General features: G+C 37.3%; 2 protein-coding genes across 2 annotated transcripts; both read right to left on the reverse strand.

Annotated features, from left to right (window-relative positions):
* Positions 1-10113: 10113 nt before the first annotated feature.
* Positions 10114-15299, reverse strand: LOC131063342 (disease resistance protein RPV1-like). Its single transcript, XM_057997125.2, has 5 exons — positions 14385-15299; positions 13930-14244; positions 12619-13836; positions 12276-12534; positions 10114-10298 (listed from the first exon to the last, which is right to left on the reverse strand). The coding sequence occupies exons 1-5, from the start codon at positions 15297-15299 to the stop codon at positions 10114-10116; spliced, it is 2892 nt and encodes a 963-aa protein (XP_057853108.2).
* A 5800-nt stretch (positions 15300-21099) lies between these two features.
* On the reverse strand, positions 21100-23132 carry LOC131030089 (uncharacterized). Its single transcript, XM_059220536.1, has 3 exons — positions 23088-23132; positions 21586-22344; positions 21100-21486 (listed from the first exon to the last, which is right to left on the reverse strand). Exons 1-3 carry the CDS (start codon positions 23130-23132, stop codon positions 21100-21102), a joined length of 1191 nt encoding a protein of 396 aa, XP_059076519.1.
* Between the last annotated feature and the right edge of the window lie 995 nt (positions 23133-24127).

Consider the following 24127-nt stretch of genomic DNA (forward strand, 5'->3'; position numbering starts at 1 on the left):
CTCATGACTCATTGTTAGTGAAGTCAACATCTCTACTAATCACTATTTTTTTTGTTGACTGAGTTATACAACATATATGCTTTGGAATATTCACTATATCCCACGAAGATGAAATTCTCACCCTTGTCATCCAACTTTTGCCTCTTCTCCTTTGGCATAAATGCATATGCCATAAACCCAAAAACTCTCAGGTGCTCAATCATCCACTTGCATTTTTTCATGTCTCTTATAGAATATTGTCATGGACTGCCTTTGTGGGATTTTTATTTATCAAATAAACTATTTTTCTACAACCTTACCCTAATATTTGTTTGGGAGTCTCTTGACTTTCAACATCTTCTTAACATCTCCACAATGGTCTTATTCTTCTTCTTAGCCACTCTATTTTTCTACAAAGTGTAGATTGTTGTTACCTCCTTATTTAGGCAATGATTCTTGAAAAAATCTACAATTTTATTAGAGGTATACTCTACCCCTCGATTTGACCAAAGGACCTTAATGAAGTGTTCACTTTCCTTCTTAGCCTAGGCCATAAACACTTTAAAATTGTCAAATACTTCAGACTTACATGTTGCATATATAATAAATCCATGTCTTATGGCTATAGTCATCAATGAAGGTCATCAAATATTGGCTCTTACCTATGGTTTGCATAGGGTTGCACAAGTTAGTGTACACTAGTTCCAATGGTGCTCTTGAGCTTCTAGAGTTGCTTGATTGAAAGGTTTACCTATGTTTCAAGTGTCTAAAATGCATAATTCATATCTACCACTATGTTGTACTATGATTGCAAAACATCTAATTGTACCTTTCTTTGACAAAAGACACAAAGGAACATAGCCTAGATGCTCGTACCTTAGATGCAAAAGTTTGGAGGGCTCTTTAATGACAATCTTGAAAATTAATTTTTGTGGTATTGTTGTACATTTTGATGCTTGGGAGGTGTAGCTACGGATTGAGATGAGAAACATGTCTCTATCCTTAGGGGAAACATTTGATTCTTTTTTATTTGAACTACTACAACAATATTCTTGCTCCCATTATTGTCAAAAAAGACATGTATTCACTCTTTTCAATCAACACTTTGTGACCATTTTGGAGCAACTATCCAACACTCATGAGATTGTGCTCTATACGAGGGACAAAATAAACATTCTCTATTTCCTTCTTCTCACCTTTCTTGGTGTAGATCATATAAAGCCCTTTGTCCACTAATGGAACTAATCCATTGTTCCCCATTTTAATCTAAAAATTGATATTTTAATTAATGAATGAAAAAAAAAAATTCATTACCATTCATGCGGTTGTTGCAACCACTATCAAAATACCATACTTGAAAGCAACCTTCTTCACCAATATTGCACATGATGAAGGTTGTGGACTACTTACCTTCTACTACATCATTAGTACCCACATTTGCACTTTGTTTGGACTAACTATACCTTGTTTCCAACATTCACTTACATAATGACAAAAGTTATGATAACAATAGCATTCAACATTTCTCTTATCATACCTCTAATTTGAGCTATTGTTATTGGCTTGTTTGGAGATAGACAAAGAGTTGCTTGCTCCCTCATGGCTATATGCTCATTCTGACCTATTTCCTCTAGAACATCCTTGTCCAAATTTTCCTCTACTTCTATCCCTTGAGCTCTATCTAGAGTTGTTCCTTCCTCTTACCCTTCATCTTGCATTGGTGTGGGATTTAAAAGCTTTTTCTTAGGAAGAGGTTGCAGACCTATTTAAGTGTTGCTCATGGGTTAGAAGGAACCCATAAACTAATTCATTATCAATATGGAGAAGTCCTTTATCTCTTCAATGGAAAAGACTATCACATCAAATTTAGAGGGAAAAATTCTAAGAATTTTCTCCACAATCCTATTCTCTTCTATGGTTTAACCATTTGTCCTCAGCTAGTTTATCAAACCCAAGACAGTTGCATGAAAATTCGAAATGGACTCAATGTTCTTCATCTGGAGAGTCTCAAAAGCTCTTTGCAGCTCATCTTGAGCTTCACCAATCTAACTTTATCAGACACTTTGTAACTATTTTGGAGAGTTTTCCAAACTTCCTTTACATAGTTGGACATTTCTATTTAAGATAAAATGACCTTTATCAAAGCCGCTTCTATCAAACTCAATGCCTTAGTATCATTCCTTCTTGTCTCCTTCAACTGAATCCTTTTGTTGTTAATGAGAGCTACATACTGAGCCAGGTCACTTACATCTATGAACCCAGTGACCACAATCTCTCAAAAATCATTTGCAACTATGATGGTCTTCATCTTTTTTTTTTTCAAACATCATAATTTTGTCCATTAGAGGATTGTGGTTGTTGCTAGCTCTTGCCATATTCTTTAGCCATGTCTCCTACACAATAAACTTCAACACCTAGAAAAATATGCCCAACTAACTAAAGAGTTGGGATGTAACCTAACTCTGATATCACTTTGAAGGATAAATAACAACGAAGACAAATCTCTAATACTAGTTCTTAGAAAAACTAAAATTCTCAAAATAGAATTAGACCACTGAGATTGTTGCTCAAATTTTCCAATCAACTAGAAATGGAAAAAATAAAATCCAAACACAAACAAGATGGAGACATGCAAATTTTCTTATTTCTATTAAATCAAAAAGAAAAACTATTACAAAATAACTTTCTAAATGATTGCAAACATCTGCAACAATCTAGAGCTACTACCAATCTTAGTTTGTTTGGTGTTGCTCAAAATTCCTCGTACTTTTATTTGTTTGGAGCTATTTGTTGCTCACTACACACACTTTGACCACATAGTTACTGCTACATCCTCAAAATGTTCCTCTGCTTAAATTAGAGCACAATTTTGTTGTTGCATAGAATCTAAAAAAATTCTCTCTATTGGAAGAACACTCTTCTTTTTTTGTGTCTTATTGTCCTCTTAAAAATTCTCCCTCAAATTAAAATTCAAAACTACTTACCAACAATAAATCCACTACAAACAATTTACTCTCGGTGTTGCACGTCAGGGGCAAGTAGAAAGGATATGGATCCCAGAGAAATCTTATAGCTATTTCTACTGATAGGTAGATGAACGAGAGAGCGTAGGGAGGCTTAAGAGAAATTAGTTATTCAACAAATATAATGCACCCTAAGATGGATGAAATGCCAATATCAGATAAAGTCCAGTTATGTTAAAAATGGAAAAAGTGCAATAAATAATTATTATAATTGTAGATAATAATTTATGGCATGCATGGTTTTATACTTATTCAAACATTACAAAATATATTTCGGACTTTTTTACTCGATGCTTTTAATATAAAATCTATAGGATTTTATAGTTAGAGGTGTTGGAAACCACTTCATTAACTACATGAGTTGTTCTTGCCATCTCCGTATCCCCCATATTTGTAATCAATCTCAGGATTGAGAGAAGCTTTCAAGACATTGATCTTTAATGTATTTGAATGGATTTCTTCTCAATTGCTCCTATTTGTTTGACTGTTATATCTACAGGTTCACATGCTTTGTGGGTAGTTTAAGATACATCATTTTATGTCTGTTCCCTCTCCTCCATAAGTCTTCAATATTCTATATATAGTATCAATCTATTTTTGGTTTACACTCTCAAGACTCTAGCTCTGCAGAGTTGTAAGGAGATATTGGAAGTGATTAGACAAATATACGAGACTGTTGTATGATGTTAAGTACGATGTAATTGTGTTATAAAAGAGCTAAAGCTCAGATAACTATGCAATGTTTCATATTTATTAACATAAAATTTTCACGTCTACCTTTCTACTACTTCTCTCCCTTCAGCCTTTAAGAGCAGCCACTAATAGTTCTCCGAAGTCCTTGTGATGACAAATCCACTCCATCGAAGTTTAGCTTAGGTGAAAATTATTGACAGCTCCTTGGATGTAACAACGTTCATGGAAAACAACACAAACTTGTGACATTGGTTGGCCCTGGATTCAATCTTCTCTATATGTGTTCAAACAGTGGCAGCTTGGTTATTTTTGTGTCCAACATGCAACTGTCAAAGGTTAATAAGATGGAGTCCAACCATAGTCCAGGAAACCTCCTTTCAACAAGCCCAAGTTCACATATATTCTACCACATCACTAGCATACATGTATATCCTTGGCTACACTCATGCCACAACCAAATTGTTCAAGAAACTCTACCTATAGGAGGGGGCTTGCCATGTTTATTCAATCAGAAAAACCAAATTTTTTGAGTTTGAATATCTTTTTCCCATGTGCTATAATGAACAGACTTCTATTGTCCTTGTAAGAGCTCCTCGGTCCTTTGGCTGGTTAATTTGTAGACTAAGTTGCAACATAAATAATGAGTGTTCTAGGCATTCACGCATGTATTTTACCTCTTTTGATTGACATTTTATTCGATCTTGGGCAATACACTCCAACAAAACTAATGATTATTCTAGGTAATTCTCAAAGATAGTATGTCACAAGAGGAATTTGTGAGAGAGAGAATTAATGATAGAATATGAAGATATCCTTATGAAGGAAGAAATATTTTGGAAGCAAAAGTCTAGGGAAGTTTGGCTTTAGGCAGGAGATAAAAACACCAAGTTTTTTCATAATGTTACCAAGCAAAGGAGGAGTAGAAACATAATTCTTAAATTGGAGGTAATAGGGAACTGTATTTTTGAAGATCCTCAGGAAATCGGTAAAGAGATCATCAATTTTTTCACCACCCTTCTAAATAACAAGGCTAGGTCTGTTCTCAAGGAACAAAATAAATTCCTTGATTTCATCCCCGAAATTATTTCAGATGAACAAAACAGGACAATAGCAAAGACGTTTTTCTTGGAGGAAGTTACAAAGGCTCTTAACCAGCTCCCATGAAATAAAGCTCCTGGTCCAGATGGTTTTCCTACAAGTTTTTAAAAAAAGTGTTGGCATATTTTAGGTTCAAAGATGGTGGAAGCCTTTGAGTTATTCAAAAAGTCTAGGAATATCTTGAAAGAGATCAATAAAACCTTTATTACCCTCATTCCAAAGAAAGAGAAAGCTTCTAAAGTTGGGGATTTCAGGCCTATTTCTCTTTGCAACACGATGTATAAAATTCTGTCTAAAGTGTTGAGAAACAAATTAAAACCCTTAATGGATAGTATAATTTCAGAAGAGAAAATTGGGTTTGTTTTGGGAAGATCCATTTTGGACGGGGTAATAATAGCTCAAGAAGCTATCCACACTCTCTAGAACACAAACAATGTAGGGATGATCATAAAGAGATATTTCGAAGGCTTATGATAGTGCAGATTGGCACTTTCTATGTAAGGTAATGCAGGCCTTTGGATTTAATGGTCAATGGATTAACTAGGTTTTTGAATGCATTTCAACCCCCAAGCTCTCAATGCTTATTAATAGGAAACCTAAAGGATACTTTTCATCATCCAGAGGCATTCGCCAAGGTGATCCTCTGTCCCCCTTTCTTTATATTATAATGGCAGAAGCCTTTGGTAGGGATATCAAGTTTTTTCAATGCAATGGTTTGATTGAAGGAGTTAAGATAACAATTTATTGCCACTCATCAATAATTTGTAGATGATAATCTCCTCCTTGGTTCTACCAAAGTCAAAGAAGTTAGACATTTCTTCAATCTTTTAACCTCATTTGGAAAGGCATCGGGCAAAATCAATAAGGAGAAATCGAAAATCTTCTTCTTCTCAACCTCTAAATCAATGAAGCTTAGAATTTAGAAAATTCTCAATTGCAGAAAGGGTAGTATTCCATGTACTTACCTAGGTATCCCATTGGATAAAGTTTTGAGAAATTCTAACTTATGGGATCCTTTGAAAATTAAATTTGATCTTAGTATCAATTCTTAGAAAGGTAAATGGTTATATTGGGCAGGCATATTATAATTGATTCATGCAGTTATTTCAGCTCTCCCCATCTATTTATTATCACATCTGGCTTTAACAACAAGAATGCATGCCTTTATTGTTAAGAAAAAGAGAAATTTATTTTCACAAAATATGGAAGAACAAAATAAAATAGCTCTAATTGCATGGAATAAAATATGTAAACCAAAGGCTCTCAGTGGCTTGGGAATCTGGGATCAACTTCTTGAAAATCAAGCATTAGGAGCAAAGCTTGTTTGGAAAATGATTAAAGACCCACCAACAAGATGGGGTAAGGTTAATGTATGCCAAATATATTGATAATACAGACACAAAGTTTTTTTAGTCAATAATCCCCCAAAGGGTTCTAGAATTTGGAACTTCTTAATTAGGAACAAACCCCTTATTGCAGATTTCATCACTTGGGATATCCATGATGGATCATCCTGTCTCTTTTGGGAAGACTCATGGGAGGGTTATCCGTGCATTGACAACTTAATTTCAATTCAGAGTCTAAAATCTTGGTGCAAATAGAATTGGGGCGTTCTTTTTAGAGATTAAACAGTTTTATCAGAAAATGACACTTCCATGAATTGGAAATGGAAAAGTTTTGAGGGATTGCCTCTAGCTAATAATGAAATTCTGCAATTGCAAGAGATACTAAAGAATCACCAAGTGATTATTAGAAGTGGTAGTGATTCATTAATTTGGAATCCCTCTAAGTCTAGTCAATATAGTGTCAAGGTTGGTTACTCCCTCTTAGCTAATCAAGAGGGTAATAACAGTTTGAGAATCTCCCAGAAACTCTTATGTAGTGGAAAGCTAATACCAAAAGTAGGGGTCTTTGCATGGTTGGCTCTTAAAAGGAAAATCTTGAAAGCAGAAAGATTTAGGAATATGGGCTATGAAGGACCCTCTAAGTGTGTTTTATGCAAAGCACAGGAGGAATAAGTTGACCATTTGCTTCTAAATTCTCCGTTCTCTACCAAATGTTGGAGGTGGCTGTGTGCTAGACTAGGTTGGGTTTTGGCTCTCCCTAATGATATATTAGCCCTATTTTAGGGTTGGCCTACTTAACTCATTATGGGAAATCAGTCTGTCTACTTTAATATGGGAAATCTGGAAGGAAAGAAACAAGAGAATTTTTTAAAACAAAGTAAGGCATGTAGATTCAATCCTCATTTCTATAGAAATGCCAATAGTGGAAAACATCAACAACAAGCTAGCTTTGAATGAAAATACATCAGTAAAGAGTTTACGGACTGGGGTGCAAGAATGTGTCTAAGGTGGTATGGACTAAAGATCCCTTCTCACTCTAGGAGTTCAAATCAAAGAAGGAATCAGGTTGCCTAGGTCCCTGCTAGGCTTGGATGGTTAAAATTGAATTTTGATGGTGCCTCCAAGGGCAATCTAGGTTTTTTTGGAATAGGATGCATAATCAGGGATCATGAAGGTGTAGTCAAAGGGAAATTCTCTCGCCCTATCCTCCCATATACCAACAACATAGCAGAATTGAGTGCCCTTCTAATTGGTCTGACAAAATGTATTAACAAAGGAATTAAGTCTTTAGAGATCAAAGGGGACTCTGCTATTGCTATAAATGTTGTTTTGTTGGCCAAAACCCCTAATTGGAGATTACAAGTTCTATTGGAAAAAATTCTCACTATCATGAGGAACTTAGATAATTTCTCATGTCGACATATATTAGGGAAGCGAATGGGGAAGCAAACTTGCTTTCAAAGTCAACAACGGAAGGTGTTGAATTCTCATGGTGGTTGGATGATCTTCGTCTGCAGGGAAACTATTGAGAAACTATGTAAAAACTTAAATTCGATTTCAAACTTCTTTCCCACCAGAATTTAAAGGATTAACGGTCCATAAATTCAATGCATTTCGGGGCTCAACATGTCCTTTCTTTTTATTTTTCTCTAAATGATCTTGACTTTCCCAACAATCTAGAATAACGTGGAATCCTACTTGTACCTTAATGTTCGAGAGGATCTTGTGGGCCCACCTTTCCTCTTCTTTTTTTGATAAGAGAGGTCATCTAATTTTGTCAATTGGAGCTAAATATCTTCCCAAGATAGAGGGCCTACAATCTTGGTGGAAGGCTAAATTCTCTTTGAGAATAAGTAGGGCGATGCTCATTAAATGCTCCACGATCACTGGCAAGGTGTATGAAACCAAATTTCCATAAAATCTAAGTAAATTTTTTTATCCCCAAGCAAGCTCATATCTTCCTTTTCGACGATAGCCTTATAGCCCACTTGCTTGTTTTGTGTTCGTTTTGGATGGAGGAGTTAATGAATCAATTATCTAATCCTATTTTCACTTCGCTGGAGTGTTTTTGCTTCAATATGGCATGTTTGTAAGGAGTTGTCGGCTTCTTTCATTAATGATTACAGAACAAGTGGTACCGTCTATCATAACCACTACTCCTAGCTTCTCGGCTAAGTTATTTGTGCAAAATCATTCTCTCTTCATTCCATCTCGAAAAAACAAAGCTCTAGTTTTCTCTTCAAGATGACAGAATCTTTAGAAGACCCCCCTAAAATTATCATTCAAATTTTCCCAGACCCAATAGCCTGCTTTGGGGTTGACACTCCAATTTCCCTAACCAATTCTAATTGACAATGCACCTTCAAGGACATTTTGGATTTGAGGCTTAAGCGAATTCTTCGCATTGTCAATCCTATGGTGATTCTGGAAACAAAGACGGTGCTTGGACAAGGTCACTTGGATAGGAAAGAGTACTATAGATATAATACCCAGATTTCATCCAGATTTGTTGCTTCTTTGTTGTTTTGTGGTTTCTCTAAAGAAGAGGCTAGGGCTTTAGCCACATAATTGTTTGAGGTTGTTTTGCTTGGTGGTTTAGACAAAACCTTAATATATTCTTTGAAGGGTGTGGGCTCACCTAGACTAGGGGACCTTGCAGCTTTGCGTGAACTTTGTGACACCGTCAATTTCTACCAGCTTCTTTTAGACCTAAAATGACCAATGCTCAAAACCTACAGACAGTATGCTTGCATGGCGAGAGATTACCTCAAATGGAGGGTTCTCACTAACATGTCCTAGGACCAGGATAAGGAGCTAATTTTTAAAGATTTTGCCATTCTAAATGACTTCCCGGAGGTTGATCAGGAGAGTGGAGTTGGGTTGGCTGAAGACCAAAATGCAGAAGAAGGTGGCAATGGGATTGGTGAAGGATTGGCGGTTCCTCTTATGGAAAATGAAGGAGTTTGCGGCCAAGGTCCCTCTTGCAGGGGTCAAACTAGATCAGGTAGTTGTGGTTGGGGTCATGGGCATAGCAGAGGCAGAGGCTGCCCTCCAACCCATAGAAATGGTGGCTAAGTTGGAACCTCTCTAGATAGCCAAGAACATAGGGCTTTAAGCTAGGTTTTAGCTCTGCTGATTAGAACTTAGATTCTTTTGAAATCTTTTTGATCTTTTGTTTTATCAATACATTATGAACTTGGTGGAGGTATGAATCCTCTATTTTGTTTTCTGTTCGAATTCCCTGTTCAAACTCGTTTTATGTCTGCCTGAAACTGCTTGTATGATATTATTTTGTATTTAATATTTTAATGAATATAATACCTCTCGCCTATGCTTTTTTGATTTAAAAAAAAAAGATTTACGTTCATACAAGATTTAAGAAAACGTGTTGACAGATAAAATAACCAGACCTCGTGGACAAGTTCCATGCCTCCGCACCAACTAGATGGCCACATGCGGTTGTTCTCACCATTCATAGACTATTTTTTTTTTTGGTCGATAATAGGTAGAGCTAGGAAAGTATATTGATTTTAAAGAAAATTTACACAAAGAAACCACTGATTTCTACAATGATCTAGTAGGGCATAAAAACTGTGGATATAAAGTTATGTCCATGAGCATGCATAGAAGGAGAAAACCACATCCAAAACCCTAAAATTATCTAAACTTAGCGTGGGTTTATCCTTTTCAGATGAAATCTATAAAAGATTTATCAAAATTTATAAGTCTGAGACTTCGTTATTGTTTCTTTTAGAAGATTTAGATTAACATTGAAAATCAAAAGAAGAGCCAACTATGTGCTCTGTAACAACCTCAAAAATGAACATACTAATTGAAAACCTATCTATTTAATCCTCTCCTCAAGGCATGAGAGGAGGCATTGGAGCACGACCTCTTCCAAGTCCCCTTCGTGGAGGACGACCCCTTCCTCTTCTAGTAGCATGATCAGTCCCTCGTCCACCACCTCGCCTTCTCTACTCCGCATGGGAATCCTTTGCTTCTGGTTTGGGTGGAAGAACACCATTGAGTCTAGCAAAGTTCAGGAATTCTTCTTCTCTGCTCGTGTCTTCTGGATTGTCACCCAGAAACCTCCATTTTAGAAACCTTAGGGCCATGGCGGCAAAGGATCTAAGTTTTTGAAGGTCCTTTCCCGTCAGGTCTAGCAAAAAAAGATAAAATTTTATCACCTCTCCCGGGACATTGAAAAGAATTCTCTCACTTGGACGCGGAGCACCAGAATCATATTGTTCTTTGTTTAGAATTTCTTGCAATTCAAGCAAGATGTCTCCTGGGAAGAGTCGTCTGGTAAGGTTCCAGACTCCCTATTTTTCAAACTTGAGGTCCATCAGGGAGGCAACAAACCGAGACAAAATATTCGTATTGTCTCGAGGGTATTCATCTCTGCTAATATGCCCACTCCCAAGAATGAGCTTAACGGCCATGATGACTGTTGGCTCTGGAACTAAGAGGAGCCTCTTCAATCTCAAGTTTGTGATTTGTCTAAAAGAGACTTGACGGGCCTCTTCAATCTCAAGTTCGTGATTTGTCTGAAAGAGACTTGACGGGTTGAAGCAAGAGTGAGATGGGGCTATCCGCTCCATTCATAGACTATTGATTTAAACCAATATTAGAATAAATCCACACGGATTTAACGTGATCTGATTTTCATTTCCTACACGAATGTAATTTCTTCTAACCTCTAACGCTTTCAAAACACAAAAAATAAAAGTACAGCTACTGAGATCATATGTAAAAATGTTCAACGATTTTACAAAATGTGATCTGATTTATGCAACAATCTATATTCAAATGTTATTGAGAATACTACAAGGCCTCTGAAATACTGTCAAAACATATAGCCATTTAAAGCGTACAAAATATTTTTCAACCCACGAACTCTATTATCTTCCAGAGGAATATCAAATAAAACAAGCTAACAACACAACTGAAAATAAAAAACAGAGAAAGGAATCTTAGCTCAAAGTAAAACCCAGAAACAACCAAATCAAATGACGATTGATGAATTTGTGAAATCGAAGCCACCCCAAGACATCCACAATAGATATAGAACATTAAAGTTAAGTACAAATCCTATTTACTTTATGAATAGATTTCACATGCCAAGTATGTATTGACACAGATTTGTTTCAGGTTCTTCGCAGCTGCTTCATCCACTTGGTACTAAAATACAATCAAAGAAAAAGAAATCAAAGAGCCCAGATGACTAAGCTTTTAATTCAATCAAACCCTAAGAGTCAAAGTCAAACTCACATTTGATTGAGCTTTTTTTATTAGCAAACTCCATAAAAAGGCAAATATGCAATACAAAACACAAAGAGAATTGACACATTAACTCGATGCAAATGGTTTTCTTCTAATTTCAACTTCTATTGCAAACCCCGCAAAAAAAAAACCTATTTAAAAAAAGAAAAACCATTTTTATTAGAATCCTCAATAAAAGTGGCAATTCTACAAAACAATACCCGCAACAATTTTACATCTTACGGATGCAAAAAGGATTCTTCCAATGTAAATTTTATTCACAGTAAGTGCAAACCCACCGAAAACTGATTTTTTTTCATATTAATCCTTTTATTCAGAACTCCATAAAATGGTGATTTAATTGACATCTCCTGTAAAAGAAATTGTTTTCTTTTTTCTCAAAGTAAAACTAAACAAAAGATTACTGTAGACCCAACTATTAAATTCTAATGTGTGAAAGTTTTTACAGTTTGACAACCCAAGAGGCATGATTATATGTCCTCTGAAGCAATTCATCCATAGAGGGAGAATCTGGGAGTTCAAAGTTTTGTAGAGAAATTTAACTGTAATTTTTTTTGTAGGGAATAGTATGGGTATATAAATTTCAGTATTTCATTTTTCTTCTAAGTATACATGTAAATTGTAAAATAATTATCTTCACACTCATGCATGAAAGTAAATGTAATGCCACTATCTGATAGCTATCAACTTGCTAGAAGCACCAATAAACGATGGAAACTCTGCATCACACTCTCCACTTCACCCCTCGCAACCATTAGTCTCTCCACTTCACCTTTCCTGCACATCGCGATGTCATCTATCGCGCAGAGGTATCTAGAATGTTGGGTGTAGAAACATATGGCTATCCATTTACCTGCTTCCATCTCCCCACTAAATTGACACTGATCAATATTCAATCGCTTAAATGAGTTACATTTTATAAGCAAACATAGCATCATGGCAATGCCATCGGAGGAATGGTTGAAGAGATTACAGATGAATTCCTTGTTGTAGATAAATTCCTCTTTAGCAAAGGAGTGGACGTCAGAGAGATTGGAAAAGGCTGAAGAGTTTATAAGTGACCCTGCACCAGCGACTGCCTTTGCAGATATTGTTATTTCTTCTGGCCATTTCTGTCCAAAGAGGAAAGTGAATATTCATGATGATTGTGAGATGAACAATAATTAGAATTATATATTTCTGAAAACAACTATTACCTGAATCGTTTGAATGCAAGGCAAAATAGCTGATATCTTCTTTACTACGAGTTGAACACGTCTCAATCTTTGTAGGTGCTCCCAGCTTTTTGTGCCCGACACCTCCCAACATTTACCCTCTACCGTAAGCATCTCCAATGATGTGCAGTGTTGTAAACCTTGTATCGTCTCAACTTTGTTGTCACCTTGTAGTCTAAATACTTTCAGTGAAGATAATTTATAGAAACTTGGAAGTGTGTCCAACTCTGGACAGTGTATTAGCATCAGATATTGAAGGTTTACCATGCCACCAATACCACTTATGTTCCTTAGCAATCCACAATAGTCGACCCAGATTTCCTCCACTGCTGTTGGTAGAGTGTCGACCTCCATTAGATGGTTATTATCCCAAAGTCTGAGAATTTTAAGGCGGGGACAACAGTCATCAAAAATTGTAATCTTTGACACTCTAGTTGACGCCAGCTCTATTTCCTTGAGATTGCCAAACAACGAAGTAAATGGGCCCCGCCCAAACTCCAAATTGCCGATTGGGCAATTATTTATTTTCAGAGTCTGAAGATTAGTCAGCTGCTTTAATGATTTTGGTAAAGATTGTACTCCTAAATTCTCTAATGTCAATCGTTCTAAAAGAGTAAGGCTCCCCATAGAATCTGGTAGAGATTGCATCTGGAATAACCCTTCATTTGGACATATCGTCATCACTCTCAACTTGCTCAGCTGACCGATGTTAATTGGGAGCTCTCTTAACCTCGTCCCCTCTAAGTGGAGCTCACTCAAGGAAGCCTGGTTTGAGATGTGACGGGGCAGCTCCTCCAATTGTGTGCACTGATTAAGATTCAAATACTGCAACCTTGTCATGTTTTCGAGGATGTCTGACTGTAAGGTGAGTTGGTCACACCTCTGTAAATCAAGATGTTGTAGGAGCGTGAACTGCTTACAAGAATTTGGCAACGTCTTCAATGCAACAGAACCACTCAAATCTAGATGCCTTAAGTTTGTCAAATGGCCAAAACAACTAGGTAGCGATAATAGACTCTCACAGTTTTGCAATTCTAGGTGCTCCAGTGATTGAAGACAGCAAAATTCCTCTGGCAAACTCTTCAAATTGCCCCTAGATAGGGATATCTTCTTCAAATTCTTGAGATCTCCTATGCACTTTGGAATTTCTTTTAATTTAGGGCAAGAAGAAACAATCAACACTCTTAGCCGTACTGGAGCCTACAACCAATTTTAAATTCAATTAAGGGGAAGATAAGAATAATTAATTCAAATTATAAGGATTGGAGAGAACCGTAGAGGAAAGATACTTACTTCCACTCCATCCTTCCACAAGCCAACTATCTCAGGGCAATCATAAAGTTCTAAAACCCTTAAATTTTTCAACGACATCCATGATGGAAGATTTCTATGAGCAATTCTGGTGCAGCTAAGCCATGCCAACTCTCTTGATAATTTGGCAATGTGTAAATTGTTTCCAAAGTTTTCTCCTACCACAAAAATTTTTAATCCATAAAAGAAAGGGCTTCTAATTATTTTGAGCCCACCTGGCCATATGCTTGTATTGAACACGGAGTTAGGAAACTTGTGAGCATCATTAGTTGTTACATTCAATATCATTCCTCTGATCTGGATAGAGAAAAGCAAAATCAACAAACATAAAATGGGATTAGGTAAACATACAATTTGACAAACAAACAAAATAAACAAGTTTCAATGCCATGATTTCTATTTTTCTAGCATCATAGAAAACAAATTATTAACCTCACCTGCTCTTGTTTGTTAATCAACATAACCTGATTTGGAGACCATAGACGATGAGGTGAAAGAGTACTTGCAATATCCCTACCTAACTCTCTTAGGTGGTCATGCATTCTTATCTCATTCTCATGAACAAACTCAACAAGACACTTATTCACAAGCCTCTCCCAACCCCACAGACCACTCCAGCCTGATCCTTCCCATACTGCAATAGCAATCATCTTGTTTTTGCCAATGAAGAAACAAGCTACATCTAAGAACATTTGTTGCTCTTCTTTATCTAGAGCATCATAGCTCACCCTCAGCCTATTTAGAATATCATCAGGCAATATTCTAGAAATTTTATGCAATGCATCCTCCCACAAATCTTTATTAGAGCAACCATGAAGCTGACCTCCAAGCACCTTTAAAGACAAGGGTAACCCATTGCTAACACTTACAAATTTTTCAAGAAGATCTTCAAACCCTGACAATGGAGAAGGTTGTAAGAATGCATGCCAACAAAAAAGCTGCTGGGCTTGAGACTTATTCATTGATTTCATTTCATAAATACAAGAGATGCCCCAAATCTTGAGAAGTTCCTTGTCCCGTGTTGTGATAATGATCAAACTCCCAGATGCAAGGCTATTCTTTCCTGGCAGTAAAACTTCTAGCTGATCCCTATGATCCACGTCATCCAAAATGATAAATACAGTAAGAGATCTCAAATAATTAGAGAGAATCACCTTGCCTTGTTCTATACTGTCAAATGGTTGATCATTGAATTTAAACCCCAAATCTTTAAGGAGTTGTCTCTGCTTATCATGTAATTCGTTTTTGCATGCAGCATTTCTAACATCAAAAACAAAACTAGATTTTTCTATACATGAACTTTTTTCATTATATAATGCTTTTGCCAGAGTGGTCTTCCCAGACCCACCCATACCCCAAATTCCTACAATCTGAACATTAGAATGATTTTTTGCAGATTCACTAATTGTCGTTTCAAAATCTGCTACAGCTTCTTTGAGACCCACAGGATGTGTTGCTACCTCTAATGGTACTCTTTTCATTATTTTCAATACACGATTCACAATATTCTTCAACACCCTTTGCTTTTGCTCCTCTCTAAACAATGATGAAACACGGTTTTTGGAAGGAAAAAAAACGAAGAAACATCAATAAGCAGTGATGACTCAATCAAGGATAAGTACAAATAAGAAGTAGAAAAATGTTGTATGGAAGGGAAGTTATGGTAACAGATGTACAGAAGAGGGAGAGATTATGTTGCTTACTCATCACTATTGATGATTTCGCCCTCATAAAATGAGGCATTGTAGAGTGCCGTCTTCCACTCCTCGAGCTTGTCTGTATGTCTACCCTTCTCTTCATACTCCATAAACGAAGATTCGTAGATTCCTTTCAAATGGCGGAGATGGGCAGGTTCAACTTGGTAGAAAATAGGAATAATAGGTGTGCCAGTCTTGAGCATATAGGATAGCTCGGCAAGACACCAAGGCGATTTTGTGTATGTCTCAGAAAATATTGCTATATGAAGAGAAGCCCTAGACATCGCTTGTTGTAGTTCTGTAGGGAAGTAATCTCCCAACTCAAGATTTTCAGAATCAAGAAAGACCTTGAGACCCATGGCATGGAGGGCATTGTAGATGTCTCTAGCAAGCTTGTCTTTTACATCGGGTCCCCGATGATTAATAAAAACATCGTAGGGCGACTTCTGCAATGGAAGTGCAGATGCAGATGCAGATGCAGGTGGAAATGGTGGAGCAAGGCCATCAAAAGCATTTCCAATCTCAATCTCTGGTTGATGAGAAGTAGAAGCCATGGAATCGGATTCAACAGAGGAAAGCAATGGAGGCAGGGGCAATGGTGAGGAAGTCAGAGTACTCGACTTGGTAGCGCAGGGAGAAACGGGGGAGTTATATATAAGTAAAAAGGGGTAAAAGGGAAATATCCCCATAAACAAGAGAATTGCCTGAATTGGCTCAAACAGCTGTCGTCCCCACGGAACGGATTTACCTATTCCAACCTGTGTCACCATGGATGTCGTTTGTTGGGAAGACGGCTTTATTTTGATTTTGAGTCACGTAATACTGGAATCTCTAATACAACCAAGTCCTCCAATGAAGAATCGATCGCCATGTATATGGACGTCGTTTGATTGTTTTTTACTACAAAACAGTTCAATTATGCCCGTATGCATTGTAGATGGCTCCGCGGTCCTCTTAATACCAAACAATAGGATAAAACAGTATGCATTGTAGATGGCCCGGCGGTCCTCTTAATACCAGTCTTTTGTTACAGAGTGCCAAACGGCTACCATCTTGGACTAGGAAGACGAACAAATATTTTCTCAGGGGATAAAACTTAGGTACCCATCTTATCACAAGATAAACCGAATAAAATCGAATAAATTTGTATGCACAAGAAGACATTTTATCAATATTTAAGTAGACTGGAACTATGTGCCTCAATTTTTTTCTCCCACTATTCCACGGCAGGGGTTTCATGAAGCTCTTGAAAGAAAACTGTACGATTAGTTAATAATTTTTTAACTGGCAGTCTCACGGTTTTGCCGTGCAACATTTAGTCTATATGTGGGAGTTCTTTTTGTTCCTTTATGAGAAGAGAAACAAGAATGAAGTCAAACTGAAAGTGGGTCAGGGGGACAAAGTAATTATTATTATTTTTTAAATAGGAGGAAAAAAAATAAAATTAATTTTTTTAATTGTAAAAAGCAAAAGATTAATTTCCTTAAGAGCTCGTTTTGCCATGGTTGCTATTATCATTTCAGATTTATTTGAGTTTGTTCCTCTTTTCCCTTTTTCCTTGATTCTAGGACCCTTAATTCTAGATTGAAACTATTCTAACATTGTTTCTTCTAGGATCATAGCTTCATCAAAATCTAACTCTCCCAAATTCTCCACTTCACCTTCCGATGATGTTATCCCTTCAGTTGATTCCATGCAAAATCTTCTAATTGGGTCCTTTCTTTTTAGAATTAGAGTTCTCCTCTGTTTGTTAGAGAGGTGAGAGAACTTTTTGTTTATGTTTTTAAGCCTTTTGAATCCTCTCTCTTGTCCTTCTCTTTCTAAAGGCATTCTCTCACCATTTTTTGCCCCATTATTAATGCCATCTTTCTTTATCTTTTCATCCTTATCTACATCTTTACTGCCTCTATTGCCTCTTCCTATCACCCAATCTTCAATGACAAGATGATCTCCTTTATGTTCTCCATCATTGATGTTGAGCTATTTTTCCTGCATGTCTGCCTTATGTTCCAATCCTTCTTTTCCTAAACCTTCTTTCGACAAATTTTCCCACTTCGCCTCTGAAGTCTCCTTACTTTTTATCCTAGATCCATTCTTAAATTCCTCCAATTGTTGATTAATGGTCTCCCTTAATTCTTTTGTATCCTTTAGAAGTACCACTAACTCCACCTCCTAGTCCCTTTCATTGCTTGGGAATAGGTCTACAATCCTTTCACCCATCTGAGTAGTTCTATTCACATCCTTATCCACCACCTTTCCAAATGACGATTGTTTCCTTTTTTTAAAGGAACCCATTATTTTCCTCTGAATGGAGAACTTTTGCTTCTGGTCTTGAAACATGTAAGTCAATATCCTTTTGTTTTGAATGGAGATATTTTATCTCTTGCCATCTAGCCACTTGCATATTCCCTCTTAGTAGGCATTTTCCTGGTTGTTTATCCTACAAGAGGTTGACCTTTTGTTTCCATCTTCCCATATCAAAAATAATTTCTAGTTCCTTATAAATGCCTACATCTAGATCTATTTCTACACAAATATTTCCAACATCCCCTAAGTTGTCATTAAGGAAATCTTCTTCCACTTCTAGGAAGGAGCCAAGGGCATCACTTATCCATGTAATGGCCTCCCCACTTCAGTATTTTGTTGGTCATCTTACTAGACTAAGCCACTTAGCTACCTTATTTATCTTATATTTTAAAGGTTCATTTGGAGTCAAATTTGTTTTGTGGAAACTAGACCCTTTAAAAAAACTTGGCCTCCCATAAGAATATTTCCAGTTTCAAATTTATATCTATGCGTTCTAGAAGAAAAAATCCATTTTGCAAAGGATATACACATGCCTTTTTTGGGTAAGCCTTCATCCACCATTCCATTATCTCCATCTCATTTCCATTTTCGCCACATCATTTGACTATTAGAGCTATCTCTTTCAAATGATTAACTATAGGGGCCATTAGTTCTGATGGCATTACAAAGAGTTTACTGTCAAGGCTTTTTTTCTTTCATACTCCTTTTCTTGCATTTTGCATTCTCTACAACCCACTCACCTTTCTATTTTCCTTTTCAAAAACCTTATTTGAATCCTATTTGATTAATATGAGAACATAGATCCTTGTCCATTCCTAGGCCAATTCTTCCCCTCTTGAGGATGACCAAAAGGTCGATATTCATTCTTGTGGTTCTCCTAGAGTAAATTTTTTTGATGTTTTGAGTGTATCCCAAACCTTTTTTTCCCTTTCTCTTCTCTTTTCCCAATCAAGATTTTGTTTGCACCCAAAGCCAGAGTATTTCTCTTCCCATGATGGTTTACCACAACATCTTCCCTACTATCTCTTTTATCCTTCAAACCCTCCAGCCTTTGCTGCCTCTACAGATCGAACCAATTGTAGCCCCTATTATATGTTTTTGGCTATTGAATCCTCGGGTTCCTTTGGAAATGTGTATATTGTTTCTTCTGGGCATCTGACCAATATCCCCACCAAAAATTCCTGACCATTGTCTCATAGCCTCTACTCTCTTCTGCTCAAAGAGAGATGACCACATCCTTGTTCATTGTAGCCTTGCAAATTTTTATTATTGTAGAGATGCAAACATTATTTCTCCATTCACCCCTTAGTATTAGTATAATAATTTTTTTTTTCATTTCTTTACTTTTTACTTCATCATAGATTAGGCCATGTGCATAATAATCGCAACATGAATCCCTATATGCTTTCTAGTTAGTTACTTATTTGGAAACTTTATCTAAACTTGTCACCATTGTTTCTAAGGTTGTGGTAAGGGATGCATGGTGTTGATGTTTTGAGGCCTTGAGTCTAGACACTAATTCAAAAATGGCTACTCTATTTTGTGCTAGACAACCTAATAAATCCTTCTGTATGTTTTAAGAGGGGTTTATTGGAGGAGTTAGAGTGTTTCCCATCTAAGGGATATTATTAGGGTTTTCTTGAACAAGGTTATTAGAAGTAAAATTTTGTTCAAGGGCATTGTTTTGAGCATTTGATATCAATTTTTTAAAATGAAACAAAAATAATAAAAAATAATGAAAATACAATGAAATTTTAAATAAAAACAACTAAAAGTGCACAAATGAATGCTGATTTGCCTTCGTGACATCATGGCGTGGTGGATTTGTTGATAAGACCAATAACACATGATTTTTGCTATTTTTTTTAGAAGGGTTAGAATGACTATCTTATCGAGCATGGGTTAGAATGACCCAATCAACCATTTTAAGAAAAAATTATAATCAAAATAAGTGACTGGGTTACGTTTATTTTAAAATCCCAATCATAGTTTTATTATAAGTTTAATGTGTAAAAGGTTTTAATCCTAAAACCCTATACGAGTTAAAGATTGGATTTTCTATTTCATAACGCATTCAAGTTATTTGAAAAATCAAATAACCCAAACATGTTACCTATGTTTTTGGGTGCTTTTAAAGTGATTGGCCACTTTTTTGTTCCTCCATCTTGGTGCACATATCCAAAAGATACAACTCAAAATGATTCTATCAGTGTTGTTGCTGAAACATCTTCTCTAAGATGTATCAATTAGGCAATCTATCATATTACTACCTATACTTGAGAAATAGCATTCCAGAACATTAAAACAAGTGATAAGAATCTTATATATGAGATTGATTATATTGCCAAGGCAAATCGTTGATTAGTTCCTTGCATGTTACTAGAGGCTAGTGGCACAAGACGATGGAGGATTTCCATCATCTCAAGTTAGTTTCTCACTTTGAAGCATGATGATTTTGTATGAGAATAATTTTTGTTCTTTCCTTTTTAGATTTTGATAGATTTGAAAAATACATGTATTAAAGCTATGAGATTTCCACAATCCATTTTGCATTTCTAGTGTATTTTTTCTGGATTCGATTGTGTGTATATTTTTTTTCATCAACGTTTCGAATCACACTCCGTGATTCATCATCAGGATGAAGAGAATTCCCAAGACATGAAAGATGTTGAGATGCAGATTTGAGGCAGAATATAAAGAGGAGAGGGGTGGGGGAAGGCACGAGAAACAAGGAGAGAGGAAAGAGAAAAGGAAAAGACCACCTGAAGGGTGGGAGACCTAAAAAACTCCAAGGAATAAACTACCCACAGAAAAGAAAAAAGGAAAGCCCAGCATCACAAACAAAACCACTAAAAAACACAAAAGACACAAAAGAAGAAAAGAATAAGGGACAAAAATTAAAAATTAAAAGAATAAATAAATGAATACAAATACAAAACAGAGTATACGCAAAGGCATAAACCAAAAGACAAAAAACCAGAAACAGATAAGAAAAGAGAAATTTACAATTCCAAAAGACAAGGGCATATAAAAATAAACACACGATGAGGACTGAAAGCAGAAAAAAAAACTAAAAAATAAACAAAAAGGAAAATAGACCAAAGGGGGAGAGGGAGACACACAAAAGGAGAAGAAAGATGGGGCGAAGTCAAGGAGGGGGGCGGGGATGACGCTGGAGGGCCAGAAGAAGAGGGTGCCACGAGATGCTAAGGTTTAACCCATCATCTCGATTAAGATTGGATGGGTGCCGAATGATAGCAATGGCCTCTTTAACTTTCCTCTTGAAAAAGTTGTTCTCCCTACACAATACCTGAGTGTCCTCCAAACAGATATGATGTTTGGTAGTGGTTGAATGCTCGGCTAAGGCTGATTTGAGGGCACGTTCATGCTTAATGTCGGCACTGTGCTCTTTTATTCGAGTCATGAACGAACGACCTGTTTCTCCAATGTAAGGAGTTCCACAGGAGCATACAATCTTGTATACACCTGACTCTGAAAAGGCATCCCTAGTGTCCTTAAGCGGTGGGGCATGCCTCTTGATGGTGGAAACAGGTTTGAAGGCACAACGGAGACCTTTTTTCCCAAGGATTTTTGAGATTTTGTGAGAAATGCCTTCAACATAAGGGAGAGAGACAAACGGGGCCTGAGATGGAGAGGGCACGGGATTCGAGATGGAAAGGAAATGAGATTTGGCTTGGAGGAAGGCCCTAGTGATCTGCTTGTTCGAGTAGCCATTCCAAAGGAAGACTTGACGAAGATGGGAGAGCTCTTGGTCTAAGTTATCCTTATCACAAATCCGATGGGCTCTTAAAGCCAATGTTTTGAGGATCCCAACTTTCTGGCTATGGTGGTGATGAGAAGACGAATGAAGATATAAGTCAGTGTGGGTAGTTTTGCGATACACCTGACGACCAAGGGATCCGTCAGGCTTTTTACAGATTAAGACATCGAGAAAAGATAAACGGTTGTTGGATTCAAGTTCTTTGGTGAAGGTAATAGACGAAAAAATGTTGTTGAGGTGAGTATGAAATTCCTCTAACATGTCCAAGCCGTGGGGCCAACATACATTGGTGTCATCCATATATCGCTTCCACCATTTTGGTTTGAGGGGGAAAGAATGTAAGGCCACCTCTTCAAAATGTTCCATGAATATGTTGGCAATGACCGGCGAGAGAGGGGAGCCCATGGCTACTCCGTCAACCTGTTCATAGATAACGCCTTGGAAGGCGAAGAAGGTTGACCTTAAGCAAAGTTCCACCAAAGAGGCGATGTCCTCATTGACCTTAAGCTTGACAATTTCTATGGAGTCTAGAATAGGGACCTTGGTGAAGAGGGACACCACATCGAAGCTCACCAGCGTGTCTTGAGGGTCCAACTTGGTGTCCTTGATAAACTGAACAAATTGGTTGGAATCTTTGATGAAGGAGTTGGAGTTACCAACAAGCGGGGAGCAAAACTACCCACACTGACTTATATCTTCATTCGTCTTCTCATCACCACCATAGCCAGAAAGTTGGGATCCTCAAAACATTGGCTTTAAGAGCCCATCGGATTTGTGATAAGGATAACTTAGACCAAGAGCTCTCCCATCTTCGTCAAGTCTTCCTTTGGAATGGCTACTCGAACAAGCAGATCACTAGGGCCTTCCTCCAAGCCAAATCTCATTTCCTTTCCATCTCGAATCCCGTGCCCTCTCCATCTCAGGCCCCGTTTGTCTCTCTCCCTTATGTTGAAGGCATTTCTCACAAAATCTCAAAAATCCTTGGGAAAAAAGGTCTCAGTTGTGCCTTCAAACCTGTTTCCACCATCAAGAGGCATGCCCCACCGCTTAAGGACACTAGGGATGCCTTTTCAGAGTCAGGTGTATACAAGATTGTATGCTCCTGTGGAACTCCTTACATTGGAGAAACAGGTCGTTCGTTCATGACTCGAATAAAAGAGCACAGTGCCGACATTAAGCATGAACGTGCCCTCAAATCAGCCTTAGCCGAGCATTCAACCACTACCAAACATCATATCTGTTTGGAGGACACTCAGGTATTGTGTAGGGAGAACAACTTTTTCAAGAGGAAAGTTAAAGAGGCCATTGCTATCATTCGGCACCCATCCAATCTTAATCGAGATGATGGGTTAAACCTTAGCATCTCGTGGCACCCTCTTCTTCTGGCCCTCCAGCGTCATCCCCGCCCCCCTCCTTGACTTCGCCCCATCTTTCTTCTCCTTTTGTGTGTCTCCCTCTCCCCCTTTGGTCTATTTTCCTTTTTGTTTATTTTTTAGTTTTTTTTTCTGCTTTCAGTCCTCATCGTGTGTTTATTTTTATATGCCCTTGTCTTTTGGAATTGTAAATTTCTCTTTTCTTATCTGTTTCTGGTTTTTTGTCTTTTGGTTTATGCCTTTGCGTATACTCTGTTTTGTATTTGTATTCATTTATTTATTCTTTTAATTTTTAATTTTTGTCCCTTATTCTTTTCTTCTTTTGTGTCTTTTGTGTTTTTTAGTGGTTTTGTTTGTGATGCTGGGCTTTCCTTTTTTCTTTTCTGTGGGTAGTTTATTCCTTGGAGTTTTTTAGGTCTCCCACCCTTCAGGTGGTCTTTTCCTTTTCTCTTTCCTCTCTCCTTGTTTCTCGTGCCTTCCCCCACCCCTCTCCTCTTTATATTCTGCCTCAAATCTGCATCTCAACATCTTTCATGTCTTGGGAATTCTCTTCATCCTGATGATGAATCACGGAGTGTGATTCGAAACGTTGATGAAAAAATATACACACAATCGAATCCAGAAAAAATACACTAGAAATGCAAAATGGATTGTGGAAATCTCATAGCTTTAATCGATACCCTTCATGGGAGGGAACTATCTATGAAATCTAAGCAGCTGGAATTCCTAAGAATCAAACTAGCAAAGAGAGTTGCAGATTTGGCTTTTCTTAAAAGGTGCAGAGACTATCGTTTGATCCCCTCCTTCGTGAAAATATCTCACCATCTTTGGAGTCCCTACACCAAAACCATATTCTCTCGGGCATGTCTTTCTCTGCTCAGATCGGTCATTAAATCCACACGGAGAACTATTGATTTCTTAAATTCCAGGTTGCTTCCTCTGCATCTGGAACTTGCTTCATCTCTTCGACCTGATCTATGGCTTCGCTTAGACTTGACATCTTACGCTAGGGCTTCGGGCCA

This window comes from Cryptomeria japonica, chromosome 5 (genome assembly GCF_030272615.1).
Source record: "Cryptomeria japonica chromosome 5, Sugi_1.0, whole genome shotgun sequence".
Classification (NCBI taxonomy): domain Eukaryota; kingdom Viridiplantae; phylum Streptophyta; class Pinopsida; order Cupressales; family Cupressaceae; genus Cryptomeria; species Cryptomeria japonica.